This window comes from Heterocephalus glaber, unplaced genomic scaffold, assembly GCF_053883595.1.
Source record: "Heterocephalus glaber isolate CG9 unplaced genomic scaffold, H.glaber_assembly_v1.0 deba00001523, whole genome shotgun sequence".
Taxonomy (NCBI): Eukaryota; Metazoa; Chordata; class Mammalia; order Rodentia; family Bathyergidae; genus Heterocephalus; species Heterocephalus glaber.
In genome coordinates, this window is record NW_028258327.1 from 27,669,158 (window position 1) to 27,688,457 (window position 19,300).

The 19,300-nt window shown below is 37.0% G+C and overlaps 1 protein-coding gene across 5 annotated transcripts in view; it reads right to left on the minus strand.

The window, feature by feature from the left end:
• The window catches only part of LOC101720340 (cysteine-rich secretory protein 3-like), a 77,020-nt gene that overhangs the window by 36,136 nt on the left and 21,584 nt on the right, over positions 1-19,300 (minus strand). For 3 of the 5 annotated variants that reach the window (XR_015441574.1, XM_087188136.1, XM_087188137.1), the window contains exon 3: positions 16,656-16,772. Coding sequence is in view for 3 of the 5 variants with exons in the window: in XM_087188136.1 (XP_087044262.1) it covers positions 16,656-16,772 (117 nt within the window). In the remaining 2 variants the exon portion in view is untranslated. Of the gene's footprint in view, positions 1-7,729; positions 7,875-16,655; positions 16,773-19,300 lie in introns of those variants that run through there. The other 2 variants (XM_021252585.2, XR_002392283.2) reach the window with 2 other exon arrangements.

A 19,300-nucleotide genomic window follows, 5' to 3' on the forward strand; every position in this document is an offset into this window, starting at 1 on the left:
TTGGAAATGTCTAAAGGAGGTGTGTGAGTGTATGAGATTTTTATGTTTATAAAAATAGAAATATTATTTAGAAATGAAAAGATTTTATTAACAACAGTCTATACAGTGTACTGATCTTACAATGCCCAGATTGTACCTCCTTATGTTTGGAATGCTATTGATCATTATCATCTGAACATACAGGGGAGTCAAATTCTTGGTTGCACCAAATGGGGCAAGAGCCAAAGGTAGGGCTGGTATATATAAATATAGAAACATAGAAATCCTCACAGAATGTGTGAGCAGCTATAAAATTGTGAAATAGACTGCTCCTGGTCCAGAGGAAGAGGCTTCTGGGCTGTCATCTAGCCTGCAACTCCCAGCCCAGAGAAAGGGGCTTCCCAGCCATCATCCCTCCTGACACTCCAGGCCCAGAGGAAAGGGCTTTGGGCTGCCATCCTTTCTGCTGCTCCTGGGCCAGAGGAAGGGGCTTCTGAGCCTCTGTCCTACCAATCCTGGCCCAGAGGAAGGGGCTTCCGGGCCACCAACCCTCCTGCTCCTGGATCCTGTCCCACCTCTCCCAGCTCAGAGGACATGAGCTGCACAGGCACCAACAGCACACCCCCCTCCCCGTTGAAATTAGAAGACATGTAAATAAGTCTCAAAACCTGACTTTCTGATCACATATAGCAACCCCAAAGGGAAATGAGATGGAACACCCCAATACTCAACCACCTGGACACCCTGAAATGGCAACAAAAGGGGATCTGGGAAAAATGAAATCAGAAATAATTTCTCAGATTATTTCAGCAGAGATTGTACACCTAGTGCAAGACATGATTAATAAATCTAGAGAGGAGCTCAGGAACATGATGGAATCCAAACATAGGAAACAAATGGAATCCATAAAACAGATGCACATAGATTTCCAAGAGATGAAAAATTCCATTCAAAATCTACACACCAGAATGAGCTAAGGTGAGGACAGAATTTCAGACATAGAAGATAAGATTGCAATTAATGACCAGGAAAAGAAAAATTGCTTCAAAATTATAAGGGAACATGAGAAATCAATCCAGCAGCTGCTAGATGATGCAAAGAAGAATAACATAATACTGATTAGAGTCAAAGAAGAAACAGGAGAGAGTGCAGATGACATAAAAAGTATCCTCACAGATGTAATGGCAGAAAACTTCCCAAGCAGGGGAAAAGAACTTGACATACAGATAAGTGAGGCATATAGGACTCCAAATAGCCTTGATCAAAAAAATCTACACAGAGTCATATAATTGTTAAGATTCCAGAAACACCACAGAACAAAGTTCTACAAACAGGTAGAGAAAAGAAACAAATCACATACAAATGAAGCCCATCAGAATCACAGCAGACTTCTCAACACAAACCATCAAGGCAAGAAGAGCTTGGAGTGACATATTCCAAGCCCTAAAGGAAAACACCCTCCATCCCAGATTGATGTACCCTTCAAAACCATCTTTCAAAATTGATGGAGAAATAAGATACTTTCATGACAAAGAGCATTTTAGGAACTCCATGAATACCAAACCAGCATTCCAAAGAATTTTACACAATATCCTAGGAACAGATATTGAGGATCACAACACCAGCAAGCAAAGCAGAAGGAACCCATCTGGCATGACAAGAAATTCAATGTAAAGGGGAAGAACCCAACAAAAAGAAAATGTCATGGCAATGACAAGTCAATATGTTTCAGTTATAATCATCAATGTTAATGGTCTCAATTCACCAGTCAAAAGAAATAGACTGGCAGAATGGGTCAAAAGCAAAATCCAACAATATGCTGCATACAAGAAACACACTTAATTCAAAAGGAAACTCATAGACTGAAAGTTAAAGGGTGGAAAACAATATTCCATGCAATGGGAACCGGAAAAAAAGCGGGAGTAGCTACCCTCTTTGCAGTTCAAATAGATTTCAAACCAACACTGATTAAGAGAGATGAAGAAGGACAATACATCCTTGTAAAGGGAAGAAGCCAAGAGGAAGAGATGACACTCATAAATAACTATGCACCAAACACTAGTGTGCCCAACTATATAAAACAAATACTAACGGACATGAAAAGCCATCTATGCACTAATACAATTGTAGTGGGGGACCTCAACACCCCACTGTCACAAATAGATAGATCAACTAGACTAAAAATAAGTAATGCAATACTAGAACTCAATCAAACTCTTGAACAAATGAACATAACAGATGTTTACAGAGTCTTCCACCCCACAAAATCAGAATACACATATTTCTCAGCTACATATGGGTCATTCTCCAAAATAGACCACATACTCACACATAGAATATGTTTAAGTAAGTGCAAAGGAATTGAAGTTATCCCCTGTATATTATCAGACCATAGGGCACTGAAATTTGAGATGAATAGCAAAAGAAACTGAAAAAATTTCATAAACATGTCAAAATTGAACAACACACTTCTGAATAACCAATGGGTCACAGAGGAAATTAAAGAAGAAATCAGAGAGTTCCTTCAATTAAATGGCAATGACAATACAACATATCAGAATCTATGGGACACAATGAAAGCAGTCTTATGAGGGAAATTCATAGCAGTGAATATGCATATTAGGAAAACAGAATGAGCCCAATTAAACAACCTGATGCTCAGCCTCAAGCTACTGAAGAGAAGAGCAGGACAAACCCAAAGCTCATACAAGGGTGGAAATTATAAAGATCAGAGGAGAAATCAATGCAATGGAGACTAAGAGAATGATACAAAAGATCAATGAAGCCAAGAATTGGTTCTTTGAAAGAATCAACAAACTTGACAAACCCTTAGCCAACCTTATCAGAAAAAGGAAAGAAAAGGCCCAAATCCATGCAATTAGGAAGGAAAAGGATGAAATGACAACAGACCCAGCAGAAACCCAGAGGATCATCAATGCCTCCTTCCAGAACCTATACGCCAATAAGATGGACAACACAGAAGAAATGGACAGATTCCTAGATACATATGAATTACCAAAGTTGAATGAAGAAGACCTAAAAATTCTGAACAACGCAATATCAACCAATTAAATTGAAAACGTAATAAAAGACTTGTCAACTAAGAAAAGCCCAGGCCCTGATGGCTTCACTGCTGAATTCTACAAAACATTTAGAGAGGAACTACTGCTACTATTGTTTAAACTGTTCAATGAAATTAAAAGGGAAGCAATACTCCGAAATTCATCCCTGCAACTAAGCATCACCTTGATTCCCAAAGCAGAGAAAGACCCAAATGAAAAGGAGAACTATAGGCCAACTCACTAATGAACATAGATGCAAAAATCCTTAATAAGATACTGGCAAATAGAATGCAGAAAATCATCAAGAAGATCATACACCTCGATCAAGTGGGATTCATCCCAGGGATGCAGGGATGGTTCAATATATGCAAATCAATCAATGTAATACACTATATCAATAGAGCCAAGGACAAAAACCATGTGATTATCTCCATAGATGCAGAAAAAGCATTTGAAAAAATCCAACATGCATTTATGATTAAAACCCTACAAAAATTGGAATAGATGGTCTCTACCTCAAACTGATAGAAGTCATCTATGAAAAACCAACAGCCAATATCATACTAAATGGTCAAAAACTGAAATTCGCCACACTAAAATCAGGAACAAGACAAGCGTGTCCACTACCACCACTCTTGTTCAATATAGATTTGGAAACATTAGCCATAGCAATTAGACAAGAGAAAGAAATAAAAGGAGTAAAGATAGGAAATGAAGAAGTCAAATTGTCATTACTTGCAGATGACATGATACTCTATATAGAAGACCCCAAGAACTCCACCAAAAGTCTTCTAGACTTAATAACCAAATTCAATCAAGTAGATGGTTACAAAGTCAACACACAAAAATCAATAGCTTTCCTCTACACAAATGACAGGCTCACTGAGAAAGAAATAGGGCATATAATTCCTTTCACAATAGCATCCAAAAAATTGAAATACCTAGGAATCAACCTAATGGAAGAAATCAAAGATCAGTTCTCTGAAAACTATAGCACTCTGAAAAGAGGGATTGAAGATGATATCAGAAAATGGACAGACATCCCCTGCTCCTAGGCAGGAAGGATTAATATAGTGAAAATGACCATACTTCCAAAACTACTATATAGATTTAATGCAATTCCAATTGAGATCCCAGCAACATACCTCATGTACCTTGAGAAAACAATCCAAAAATTCATTTGGAACAAGAAGAGATCCAGAATAGCAAAAGCAATTCTACCCAACAGAGATATGGCAGGAGGTGCAACTATACTACAAAGCTACTGTGATAATACAGCATGGTACTGGCAAAGAAACAGACCTGAGGACCAGTGGAACAGATTAGGAGATGCAGAAACAACTCCAGACACACTCAGCCATCTCACCTTTGATAAAGGAGCCAAACACCCTCACTGAAGGAAAGAGAGCTTCTTTAATAAATGGGGCTGGAAAAATTGGGTTTCAACTTGCCAAAGATTAAAACTAGACCTATATCTCTCACCATGCACTGATCCAAAATTGAAATAGATTAAAGATCTAAATTTTAAAATAGAAACACTGAACCGGCTGGAACAGAGGTTAGGTAGAACTCTTGAAGACATCGGTGTAGGAAAAGGTTTCATGAACAAAACTTCAGTTGCCCGTGAACTGGCACAATCAACAAGTGGGATCTCTTCTTATTAAAAAGCTTCTACACAGCAAGAGAAACCACCAGCAGTGAGAAGAGGCAACCCACAATGTGGGAAAAAATCTTTACCTGCTTTTCCTCAGACAAAGGCCTACTATCTTGAATCTATAAAGAACTGAAAAAGATCAGACCTCCCAAATTTAAAGACCCAATCCAAAAATGGGCATCTGAAATGAACATACCTTAATCAGACACAGAAGTAGAAATGGCAAATAAATACATGAAAAAATGTTTAACATCACTGGCCATTTGAGAGATGCAAATGAAAACAGTGCTGAGATTCCACCTCACTTCAGAAAGAATGGTTTCTATCAAGAGATCAACCAATAACAAATGCTGGTGGGGCTGTGGAGAAAGAGGAATCCTGTTCCACTGCTGGTGGGAGTGTAGACTGGTGCAACCACTGTGGAAATCAGTATGGAGATTCCTCAAAGAACTAGGACTGGAAGTCCCATTTGACCCTGCTATTCCCCTGCTGGGGATATTCCCCAAAGAATTCAAAGAATCATACCACAGTGATACATGTGCACCCATGTTCATAGCAGCACAGTTTGTGAAACAGCCCAAATGCCTATCAGCTGGGACTGAATAAAAAAGTTGTGTTTTTTTTTTTTATGAAATGGAGTACTACTCAGACATAAAAAATAAATTAGAGAAGATTATGCCTAAATGGATGCACATTGAGGCAATACTCTTTAGTGAAATAAATAGGACACACGTATAAATACTGAATAGTTTCTGTGCTGTGAGAAACTGAAAGTATAAATAAGGACTAAAACATATAATAGGTATTGTGAAATAGGAAGAAAAGGTGCAAAGGGGAACGAAGTGGGAGGGTTAGGGGAAAGAAAAGAAGGGAATGGTATTAATGTGAGAAAACGGAAAAATAGGAACAAAATCTTTGTAAATAGGGAGGAATGGAGGGGTTGAAGGGAGGGCTGGGCAAGGGTGAAAAATAAGAACCAAGAGAGATTATGTAAAGGCGCAAATTTCCAATGATGAATGTCATTATACTGTATACCTAAAATGTACCAATGATTAGAATGAATAATTGAGAATGCAAAATAGGAAGAAAAGGTCCAAAAGGGTAGGGGTAGTTGGAGGGGCAGGGGAAAGGAAAGAAGGGAAAGGACAAATGCTGAGAAATGGAAAAAATGGAAATAAAGTCTTTGTAAATAGGGAAGGGTGGAGGGGGTGAAGGGAGGGCTAGGAATGGGGAAAAAATAAGAACCAGGATGCATCATGTAAAGGTACAAGTTCCAATGAGAAATGTAAATGTGTTGTATACCTACAATGTACCAATAAAAGAATTTAAGAAAAAAAATAAAATTGTGAAATAAATGTGAAGGTATTGTAGAAGTTCTCTCTCTTTTCCTTTATTTTCCATTCAACTCTCACTTCAGATTCCAGACTCCAGATGTACTCATCTTTTGGCCAAGTAGGCACTTAAATTATTCTGATAGGGTTTTTCAATTCCTTTTATTTAGCAACAATAAAACTTGCTGAAAAATGAAGTCAAAAATTCTAAAACTGAAACTCCACATCTGGCTTATCTACAGTCTCAAAGTGAATCATGTAAGAAGCTTAGTAGCTGGGTGTAGTGGTGCACCCCTGTAATCCTACCCTTTTGGGAAGTTGAGGAAAGAGGATCCCCACGAGTTCAAGGCCAACCTGGTATATATCATTAGTTCAAGGCCAACATGAACTACAAAGTGAGACCCTGTCTCAAGACAGAGAGAGAGAGAAAGAGAGAGAGAGAGAGAGAGAGAGAGAGAGAGAGAGAGGGAGGGAGAGAGAAAAAGAGGCTTGCTTGGTTCTGTGAGACCCTGTGCCACTAATGGTAAAAAATTTCATGTATGGAAAATAAATTAAAACTAACAAATAGATTGTTAATATATATTCATTACATCAGTAGAATATTTTTGAGGAAAGTTTAAACATGTTTTGAGAAAGGATGGATTTCTGGCTATAAATCAAGAGCTGAATTAATGTATTCTTCAGAGAATTTTGTAATAAATTCTGAGATGCAAAAGTTTAAGGAGTTATATTTTTTGAGTTTTGAAATATAAAATTTTATAAAACTATTTAAAAGATTTCATTATTTCTTAATGAAAAAAGTAACAATTTAATTAAACAAGAGTATGAACATTGGAATAGGAGCTAGTAGAATCACTAAAATGAGTCATTACTCATTTGCGTTGGTCTAACACAACATTTCATTTTCTACTGTGTGATTTAGACAATGAAAATCTAGAAAACTACACACTGCATGGATCTCACAGGTTAATCCTGAGTCTACATACCAGCAATTGAGGGAAAACAAATTATTTTAGTCAAAAGGAAAGAGCTTCTGAATATTATCCTTGTAACTGAGAAACTCATCTTTCTAAGAATTTGGATAAATAGCCTCCATATTATAAAACCTTTCTAAACATTTATTTCTCACCCTTTTCTAAAATATGCTTTGTGTTTTTTTTCTTATATGAAGAATATTAAATTGCTTTTGGTATTATTGATGGTAAACTCTAAAATATATACTTACACAGGACAGTAATGGCAAACCATAAAGTATCCTAAAGTTTGGTTGTTAGGACAGTGGGCAATTCCACATCCAATATGGAAAAAGGAGTATCAAGCAACCTGCACACTCACAAGGGAAGATATGAGAGCATATAGAGGAATATAAATGTAACAAAAAGAATGTCACAAGGTACTCTGCTTCTATGTGCCTTATATATAGTTAAATTATTGAATCTAATGAAAAAATTAAAAATATTACATTTCACTCTATATTCACTCCTTTATTCTTTTAGATTATTAAAGAAATCCAAAATGTATTTCTTTACCAAGAGCCTACAGGCTATTAAGAAATGATAGTTCAAATACCCCAAAAATGCTGAAACTGCTCTACATCCACAGAAAATTTTCCCTCAAATGTCATTTTGGAATCAATCAAAATTTAGACAGGATTTTCTGTTAGGTTATTTGGGACAGAGGATAATTCATTGGTTTTTCTTACTTGGGTATAGCATCCAGTTATTGCACTAGGTGTCTTTGGCCCTACATTGAAGATAAAATTTCTTCTGTCATCATACCATCCTTGGATTGCAGATGACCATGAAGAAGGAGCACTTGACATAAAGAGGTTCTCACCACAGCTTACATCTAAGAGGGAACAGATCATTCATGAGGAAAGCAATAAGGAACACAATGGAACATACACACGTGCACAAACAAGGCAGAGTTCCTGGTCTTTAAACACAGTACCCAGAGCTGGTGCTGTTGGGTAAGCCATAGGGAGGGTGCCTCAAATCCTTATCAGCTATAAACAGAAAACCAGCCAGATTTGATCAGTGCATGTGGTTTGGCCTCAGCATGCAGAGCTGTGAGTAAAGAAGTCTTTCTCTAATGTCTTATTTCCTAGGACTCATTGATTTACACATTAAATTCTTGCATATATTGTATATGCCTTGTATGTGCTCAGCTTTCTGTTGGAAATTTACTAACTCCCTCTAATTTCTCTCCTGTTCTAGCCCATACTCACTAGAGATTTTCATATATAAAAAGTTGAATTAATATTAAAGATGATTATTTTGTATAATCTTTGAAAAATATTTTACAGTCAGTCTTTAAAAACTGAAGGCATGAAACAAGCACCACCAGGAAAGTACTTTTAGAGTTTATCAGTGTCACCTTCATCAACCAATCCAGTACCTCACAGGCCAAAAACCCTTCTTGAAGAAGGAGAAAAAATATATTGCAGCACAAAGATCTTCCAATATTTTCAAGCTCTGCAAGTATTATTTACACTTTCATATCAAAGGGAATGTCTCCATGTTGCTTAAAGAGAGAATAAACTACTCTTGGATAGTTTCTTATAATAGGAAAGTAATAAGCTGTGATTTTTACAATAGAGTGAGGTTTAAAAGACCAGTTCTTTCAAATTTCTACTGACTATGGACATCTATTGCATAATTTTATTATAACTATTTTATAAAAAATTATAAATAACAATGAAGATGTCTTCAAAACAGGTCAGTTATTAATTACTTTCAAGTTGGGTTTGAATTCCTGGCATTTTGATAATTCAATACATATATTATTTATGTTATGTTGTCATTGATTTTATGTTCTTTGATGTAAAGTTTATTTTTTCAGATTATATTTAGTTTAATAATATGTACATTATAGGTACTCGGAACTTAACTCTCTATCATCAAAAGTTAAAAAGGAAATAGTGGTAAATATTAATAATTATTATATTTGAGAAAAATTCAGAAAGAGTATGTTTTATAAATTTAAAATAAGTTCTCAAAACATAAACAGGCTGCATATTATAAAATACTGGATAATAAAAGTCAGAAATTCTACTTTTTTCAAATTTCCAATATGTGACTATAACTACCAATCATTTTTCTCTAGGTAGATGCTTTTGTAGAGATAGAGATGATTAATTTGCTTTACTCATGAGCTGGTTGAAAGGTACAAAGGGGTCATGCAGAAAGCACCAAATCACCTCACAGCAGACAGGCAGGTCTGTTCACTCACTACGGAGGTCCTAAGTTTCACAGAGCATGCCGAATCAGCCCGCTGCAGAAAGGCACATCTGCCCATGCCCTACCAAGGTCCTGAGTTGCACAGAACATGCAGAATCAGCCCACTGCAGACAGGCAGATCTGTGCACGCCCTACAGCGGTCCTGAGTCATGCGGAAGACACTGAATCACCCCGCTGCAGACAGGCAGCCACCTGGTTCCACACTACAAAGATGCAGAGGACACCAGACCACCAGACCAAGGTACTGAGTTCTGCTGTTCCTGGCCCAGAAGTAGGGGCTTCTGAGCCACTGTCCCACTGCTCCTGGTCCAGAGGAAGGGGCTTCCCAGTCACCATCCCTCTCACTGCTCCCAGCCCAGAGGAAAGGGCTTTTGGGCCACCTTCTATCCTGCTGCTCCTGGCCCAGAGGAAGGGGCTTCCAGGCCACCATCCCTCCCACCACTTGCTGCCCAGAGGGAGAGGCTTCTGAGCCACCATCCCACTGTTCCTGGTACAGAGGAAGGGGCTTCCTGACCACCATCCCTCCCACTGCTCCCAGCCCACAGGAAAGGGCTTTTGGACCACCATCCCTACCGCTGCTCCCAGCCCCTGTCCCACCTCACCCAGCTCAGAGGAGGTAATCCGTGCAGGCGTTAACAGCCCCCTGCCCCAGTCAAAATGAGAAAACACATAAATAAGTCCCAAAACCAGACTTCCAGATCACCTACAGCAACCCCAAAGGGAAATGAGATGGAACACTCTGATACTCAACAACCTGGACCCATTGAACTGGCAACAAAAGGGGATCTGGAAAAAATGAAATCAGAAATAATTTCTCAGATAACAGGAGAAATTGTGCCCCTACTGCAAGACATGATTAATAAATCTAGAGAGAAGCTGAGGAACATGAAGAAATCCCAACATAAGAAACAAATGGAATCCATAAAACAGATCCAAATAGATTTCCAGGACATGAAAAACTCCATTGAAAGCCTACACAGCAGAATGAGCCAATGTGAGAACAGAATTTCAGATATAGAAGATAAGATTGCAATAAGAGACCAGGAAAAGAAAAATTACTTCAAAATTATAAGGGAACATGAGAAATCAATCCAGCAGCTGCTAGATGATGCAAAGAAGAATAACATAAGACTGATTGGAGTCAATGAAGAAACAGGAGAGAGAGATGACATAAAAAATCTCTTCTCAGAAATAATGGCAGAAAACGTCCCAAGCAGGGGAAAAGAGTTTGACATACAGATGCCTGAGGCATATAGGACTCCAAATAGCCTTGATCAAAACAAATCTACACATAGGCATATAATTGTTAAGATTCCAGAAACACAACAGAAGAACAAAGTTCTCCAAGCAGTCAGAGAACAGAAACAAATCACATAGAAAAGAAAGCCCATCAGAATCACAGCAGACCTCTCAACACAAACCATCAAGGCAAGAAGAGCTTGGAGTGATATATTCCAAGCCCTAAAAGAAAACAGCCTCCAACCCAGATTGATGTACCCTGCAAAACTGTCTTTCAAAATGGATGGAGAAATAAGATACTTTCATGACAAAGAGCACCTTAGGAACTTCGTGAATACCAAACCAGCACTCCAAAGAATTTTACACTATATCCTAGGAACAGACATTGAGGATCACAACCCCAGGAAACAAAGCAGAATGAACCCATCTGGCATGACAAGAAATTAAACGTAGAGGGAGAGAACCCAACAAAAAGAAAGATTCATGGCAATGACAAGTCAATACGTTTCAGTTATAACCATCAATGTTAATGGTCTCAATTCACCAATCAAAAGAAATAGACTGGCAGAATGAATGGGTCAAGAAGCAAAATCCAACCATATGCTGCATACAAGAAACACACTTAATTCAAAAGGAAACTCATAGACTGAATATTAAAGGGTAGAAAACAATACTCCATGCAAAAGGAATGCAAAAAAAAGCAGGAGTAGCTATTCCCTTTGCAGATCAAGTAGATTTCAAACCAACACTGATTAAGAGAGATGAAGAAGGACACTACATCCTTGTAAAGGGAACAATCCAAGAGGAAGAGATGACAATCCTAAATACCTATGCACCAAACACTAGTGTGCTCAACTATATAAAACAAATACTAATGGACATGAAAAGTCATATATGCACCAATACAATTGTAGTGGGGGACCTCAACACCCCACTGTCACAAATAGATAGATCAACTAGACTAAAAAAAAGTAATGAAATACTAGAACTCAATCGAACTCTTGAACAAATGAACATAACAGATGTTTACAGAGTCTTCCACCCCACAAAATCAGAATACACATTCTTCTCAGCTGCACATGGGTCATTCTCCAAAATAGACCACATACTCACACATAGCACATGTTTAAGTAAGTGCAAAGGAATTGAAGTTATCCCCTGTATATTATCAGACCATAGTGTGATGAAATTGGAGATCCATAGCAAAAGAAACTCAAAAAATTTCATAAACACGTGGAAATTGAACAACACACTACTGAATAACCAATGGGTCACAGAGGAAATTAAAGAAGAAATGAGACAGTTCCTTCAATTAAATGACAATGACAATACAACATATCAGAATCTATGGGACACAATGAAAGCAGTCTTACGAGGGAAATTCATAGCAGTGAATACACATTTTAGGAAAACAGAATGAGCCCAATTAAACAACCTGATGCTGAACCTCAGGCTTCTAGAAAAAGAAGAGCAAGACAACCCCAGAGCTCATACAAGGGAGGAAATTATAAAGATCAGAGGAGAAATCAATGCAATGGAGACTAAGAGAATGATACAAAAAATCAATGAAGCCAAGAGTTGGTTCTTCGACAGAATCAACAAAATTGAAAAACCTTTAGCAAACTTTTTCAGAAAAAAGAAAGACAAGGCCCAAATCCATGCAATTAGGAATGAAACGGGTGAATTTACAACAGACCCAACAGAAATCCAGAGGATCATCAATACCTAATCCAGAACCTATATGCCAATAAGATGGACAACACAGAAGAAATGGACAGATTCCTAGATACATATGAATTATCAAAGTTGAACGAAGAAGACTTAAAATTCTGAACAACCCAATATCAACCAATGAAATTGAAAATGTAATTAAAAACTTATCAACTAAGAAAAGCCCAGGCCCTGATGGCTTCACTGCTGAATTCTACAAGACATTTAGAGAGGAACTGCTGCAACTGCTGTTTAAACTCTTCAATGAAATTGAAAGGGAAGCAATACTCCCAAATTCATTCCTGGAAGCAAGCAGCACCTTGATCCCCAAAGCAGATAAAGACCCAACCGAAAAAGAGAACTATAGGCCAATCTCGCTAATGAACATAGATGCAAAAATCCTTGATAAGATACTGGCAAACAGAATGCAGAAGATCATCAAGAAGATCATACACCCTGATCAAGTGGGATTCATCCCAGGGATGCAGGGATGGTTCAATATATGCAAATCAATCAATGTAATACACTATATCAATAGAGCCAAGGACAAAAACCATGTGGTTATCTCCATAGACGCAGAAAAAGCATTTGACAAAATCCATCATGCATTTATGATAAAAACCCTACAAAAATTGGAATACATGGTCTCTACCTCAAACTGATAGAAGTCATCTATGAAAAACCAACAGCCAATATCATACTAAATGGTCGAAAACTGAAATCCTTCACACTAAAATCAGGAACAAGACAAGGATGTCCACTATCACCACTCTTGTTCAATATAGTTCTGGAAACATTAGCCATGGCAATTAGACAAGAGAAAGAAATAAAAGGAATAAAGATAGGTAACGAAGAAGTCAAATTGTCATTATTTTCAGATGACACGATACTCTGTATAGAAGACCCCAAGAACTCCACCAAAAGTCTTCTAGACTTAATAACCAAATTCAGTCAAGTAGCTGGTTACAAGGTCAACACACAAAAATCAATAGCTTTCCTCTACATCAATGACACACTCACTGAGAGAGAAATAGGGCAAATAATTCCTTTCACAATAGCATCCAAAAGTCTGAAATACCTAGGAATCATCGTAATGAAAGAAATCGAAGACCTCTTCTCTGAAAACTATGGCACTCTGAAAAGAGAGATTGAAGATGATATCAGAAAATGGACAGACATCCCCTGCTCCTGGGTAGGAAGGATTAATCTAGTGAAAATGTCCATACTTCCAAAACTGCTATATAGATTTCATTCAATTCCAATTGAGATCCCAGCAGCTTACTTCATAGACCTCGAGAAAATAATCCAAAAATTCATTTGGAACAAGAAGAGACCCAGAATAGCAAAAGCAATTCCAGGTAACAGAGACATGGCAGGGGGTATCACAATCCCAAACCTGCAACTATACTACAGAGCTACTGTGATAAAAACAGCATGGTACTGGCAAAGAAACAGACCTGAGGACCAGTGGAACAGATTAGAAGATGCAGAAACAATGCCAGCACACTCAGCCATCTCATTTTCGATAAAGGAGTCAAACACCCTCACTGGAGGAAAGATAGCCTCTTTAATAAATGGTGCTGGAAAAATTGGGCTTCAACTTATGAAAGATTAAAACTAGACCTATATCTCTCACCATGCACTAAGCTAAAATCAAAATGGATTAAAGATCTAAATATTAAAATAGAAACTCTGAATCAGTTGGAACAGAGTTTAGGTAGAACTCTTGAAGACATCTGTGTAGGAAAAGATTTTATGAACAAAACCTCAGTTGCCTGTGAACTAGAGCAAACATTCAAAAATGGGATCTCTTCTTATTAGAAGGCTTCTGCACAGCAAGAGAAACCACCAGCAGTGTGAAGAGACAACCCACAATGTGGGAAAAAATCTTCCCCTACTCTTTCTCAGACAAAGGTCTACTATCTCAAATCTATAAAGAACTTAAAATGATCAGACCTCACAAATTTAAAGACCCAATCGAAAAATGGGCAGCTGAAATGAACAGACATTTCTCAGACAAAGAAGTAGAAATGGCAAATAAATACATGAAAAAATGTTCAACATCACTGGTCATTTGAGAGATGCAAATGAAAACAAAGCTGAGATTCCACTTCACTCCAGAAAGAATGGCTGCTATCATGAAATCAACCTATAACAAATGCTGGCTGGATTGTCGGGAAAGAGCAACCCTGCTCCACTGCTGGTGGGAATGTAGACTGGTGCAAGCACTGTGGAAATCAGTATGGAGATACCTCAAAGAACTAGGACTGGAAGTCCCATTTGACCCCGCTATTCCACTGCTGGGGATCTTCCCCAAAGAATTAAAAGAATCATACCACAGTGATATATGTGTGCCCATGTTCATAGCAGTGCAGTTTGTAATAGCTAAAACTTGGAAACAGCCCAAATTGCCATCAACTGGGACTGGGTAAAGAAAATGTGACTTTTTTATAAAATGGAGTACTACTAAGCCATAAAAAATGAGAAATTAGAGACATTTATAGCTAAGTGAATGCACATTGAGGCGATCCTCTTTAGTGAAATAAATAGGACATACGTGTTTAAATACTGAATAGTTTCTCTGGTGAGATAAACTAAAAGTGTAAATAAGGACTAAATGTATGATAGGTAATGTGAAATAGGAAGAAAAGGGGAAAAGGGGAAGGAAGTGGGTGGGCTAGGGGATAGGATAGAAGGGAATGGGATTAATATGAGATAATGGAAAAATAGGAACAAAATCTTTGTAAATAGGGAGGAATGGAGGGGTTGAAGGGAGGGCTGGGCAAGGGTGAAAAACAAGAACCAAGAGAGACTATGTAAAGGTGCAAATTTCCAATGATGAATGTCATTATATTGCATACCTAAAATGTACCAATGATTAGAATGAATAATCAATAATGTAAAATAGGAAGAAAAAGTCCAAAGGGGTAGGGGTAGTGGGGTAGTGGGAGGGGCAGGGGAAAGGAAAGAAGGGAAAGGACAAATGCTGATAAATGGAAAAAATGGAAATAAAATCTTTGTAAATAGGGAAGGGTGGAGGGTGTGAAGGGAGAGCTAGGAATGGGGAAAAAATAGGAACCAAGATCCATTATGTAAAGGTACAATTCCCAATGATAAATGTAATTGTGTTGTATACCTACAATGTACCAATAAAATAATTTAATACAAAAAAAAAGAGAAAGGTACAAAGGTGAAATTGTGTGAAAGTTTTGCAGAAAACAATGAGCACAAGGTGGTGATTCTCAGAATTATCTCTATATTCAGAGATACTTAACTTGGAAAGGCAACATTAGAAGCAGGATTTATTTCAAAGTTTTCTGAACAAAACATCATACATAGAGCCGTTATTATTTCGCCTGGCCAATATTCTAGGGAATTTTTGTTAATTTACATACTGAGTTTTCGGTCTTCTTTCCTACTGTGATGATACTGGCACTGGTCTGCCCAGGCTTGGGCCTTCTCTGAAGCTGCACTGCTCCATTCCTAAGAGAGTGTGTGTGTGGGAAATATGTGCACTCAATGGTTCAAAGATCAGATACATAAATATGTAGCCAGATTAATAGATTTCTTTACATCACTATAATATTTTTGCAAAGGAAATTTACATATTCCATGGTTTCTCTTATACAAGAGCCCCAAATTATATAATTTAAACAGCCATAAAAGATAGGTAATAGGAAACTTAGAAGATAGGAAACTGTGGAGATGAGAAGGGTAAGACTGGAGGGAGGGGATGGGAATAAGTAAAAAGGACTAAGATTCAATACCAAATCTCCACTGTGATTGTGTTCATTATGTATCACAAACATGTATTAATAAGCAAATCTAATAAACTTTCTGTAAAAGTACTTTCTAATTTTTAAAATCAAAAGCATAGACATATATTCTTAATATGCCCCTTTGTATGCCAAATAAGTACAGATACTATGTCTACCCTAAGTAACTGAAAAACTGAAGATCAATATGGCCCAATCATTATACTAGCACAGAAGGTACATCTAAGAATTTGTAGTAATTGTCCTACTCTAAACATTACTATTATCAGCTCACACCCTCATCCAGTAAATTTGGGAGGCCTGTGGGGATTGGAGCTGGAACTAGAAAAATGCACTGCTGTTTACACAAAACAGCACTGACCTACAGGGACAGCCTTTCTGGTCTTAGATTAGGAGATCCAGCATGGTGAGCATAAAAACACAATGGCCTTTTACTGGATGCCTTAGGACATCCTAGTTCTATCAGCATAATTTAAACAGTCTCATAAACTTGACAAGTTATTTTAGTGTAATCAAGAAATTTGGCCCTGACCATAAAACAAATGAAATGCCAAAATCAATGCAGAGCTTCTTAGGCAAAAGTTGAGAGATGTCAGTGGCCAGCTGCCTGCTCTTACACACCTCAAGATAACTTAAGCTGTCTTTCCTACATTCTGACCTCTTACCATCTTTAGCATATCACTGGCAGTTGGAGACACTGCTCTCCTTAGTTCATTGTGTTTGTTTACAATCTCCTCTTGGACTTCTGGTAGACTAGTTGACAAAGCAGCAAAGGCTTCATTCTAAAGAGAAATAAAATCAGATTTATTTTTAGCCTATTTGCAAATTACATAGAAGGCTTAATATGTCTTGACCATACAGGAAAACAAAGATCATATTTTTAAGTGTTCAGTTCAAGCCAATATTAGCTGTTCAGCACTGCCAATGATTCTAAGGCAAAGACACAACTTTTAAATGGAAAAGTAGTAGACTAATGCTTCAAGAATGGGAATGTAATCCATGACAGGACACATTGAAACTCCTCTGAGAGCACACATGCTGATTTTGGTTTTAAGAGAAGTCTTCCTGTGATTTTTCTAGATATATGAGAAATAACATCTTATGATGACAAAGGTATATGAGAAGAATCATTAAGACAGTCACACTCAGGCTGCAACAAGGGAGTATTAGGGTGTGGGTACATAATTTACTGCAGACTTGAGTGATATCATTCTTTTGACAAGTTGTCTCATATCTACAGAAAGAATGCTCAGCCCAAGTGAATGTCTATGGTAAAAAAAGTGTTATATATTATGTACATAATGTTATGGAATTATTCAAAGAATGGTTATGCCATTTAGAAAAAAATTCTAAATGCAATTTGAAGGAGAAAATTCATTCAATTAATGGACTATTGCTGGTTTTATCTTTATATTAAGACAAAACTGACTAATGAGGTTTTAATTAAGATGGTAATACTTGAGCTTGTAGTTTTGTACATGTGTAGGTCTGGAGATTGGAGTGGAGTTATGTGAGTTGTTGGCACAAGAGATAAGAACAATTTGATGAACTAAATTTACATTAAAAATGTCCTGTTTTATAGGGAAGAGGACAGTTTTAAAGTATACACTGGCAAGACCCTTACAGAATTCATTTTAGATCTTGGATAATTTATCCACACCTTCCACCATACTGAATCTCCCCAAGATTTCAAACACTGTACTCATACATCTGACCACATTGTGTTGCTTATCTAGTATATGTCCATCTCTTCTTCCTGCTTTTATGTTCCTAGGGACAAGGACCATTGGTGAATATCTGGTACCAAGAGACCCAGCAAAGCAACTGACTGCTAAGTTAGAAAGGATATTATATATTCAGTGTCAGTAGTGACTAACCTCTGCATTTTACCCAAGCCATAAAAAAATATATAGATATTCCCTGTTTACCTCACAAACCCACTTAAAATAGATTTTTTTTTCAAAGCACAGACAAATTGGCTTTTGAGAGAGAAGTAATTATTCTCTGCATCTTACATCTTGGTTTGTAGATAAAACTTCCTGAAGAAGTATATTTGGTTCATTTTAAAATGAATATCAATAAAGGTTTTATTACAGGTTATGAAATATTAAAAATATTGAGAATAAAATTTAAAAAATATAGTATTTTAAAGAATTTATACTGGATAGATAACGTGACAAATAATCACGATACTACATCCCAAAACTGAAGGGATACTACATAATATAAAATGAGGGATCAATTTAAAATGTTCAAAGTCAACAAAGGCCAAATATGATTATGGATCTCCCTGGTATTCAGCTTTGAATAAATTTATCAATAAAACAAGGAGACCGACCAGAAAAGTAAGAGATGAAAATAGAGTACCATAATATGCAATCCATAAAAAAGCAATTGAGAAGAAAGCAAATTATCCAAATGAAATCCTAAGTGAAGAATAAATTGTCTCCAGGTTGATAATATGATTGTGGTAACACAGTCACTATTTTTCTGTGACAGATGAAATTCTCTTTTTTTTTGTACAGGGGATTGAACTTGGGACCTTGTGCTTGTGAGGCAGGTGGCAGAACCACTGAGCTAAATCCCCAACCCATGGCAAGGGAAATTTCAACCAAGTGTTGGAGTTCTCCAGTGTAAGGTAGCCTAGCTAGTGTATGTGCGAAGCTGAAGCAGGGCATGATAACCAGGAGTAATGCCCTAAGTTTCTGACATTCAGTAGCCCTCTGGACAGATGATGATCACCTTCCTTGGGCACTGCACCCTACCATTAAAGAGGATGATTTACTCTATTTCTGTTTCCCTGTTGGAGGAAAACTACATATTAGAAATAAATGGAGTACAAAGGGATATCTACTTAGTAATTTTAGTAAATTTTAAGCATAAAAACATGTAACTGTTCTCACACAATATCTGTAAAAATAAGATTTAGATGTATGTAAAGAAGTCATACTAATTTGACATTGATATTGGTAATTTTCTGTGGGGATCATGTTTAAAGATTAAATAAAACTAATCAAAACAGCTCTTGGGGCAGGAGGAGTGTTATTAGCTTTAAATCCATACACTTATTCTAGCTATTGAATTAAATTTTATTTTGCCACTTTAAAATTGAAAAAAAGATGAGATTAATAATATATATTAGTTAACAAATACATCCAAAATACTATTTCATTATCATCAATATTCAAATTATTGTGAGATATTTTACTTCCTTTTTTTAGACTATCTTTGAAAGTTTTTGTGTATTTTAAATATATGCCCACCTTTATTCAGACAACCATACATCCAGTGGTCAATATTCTCACATGAT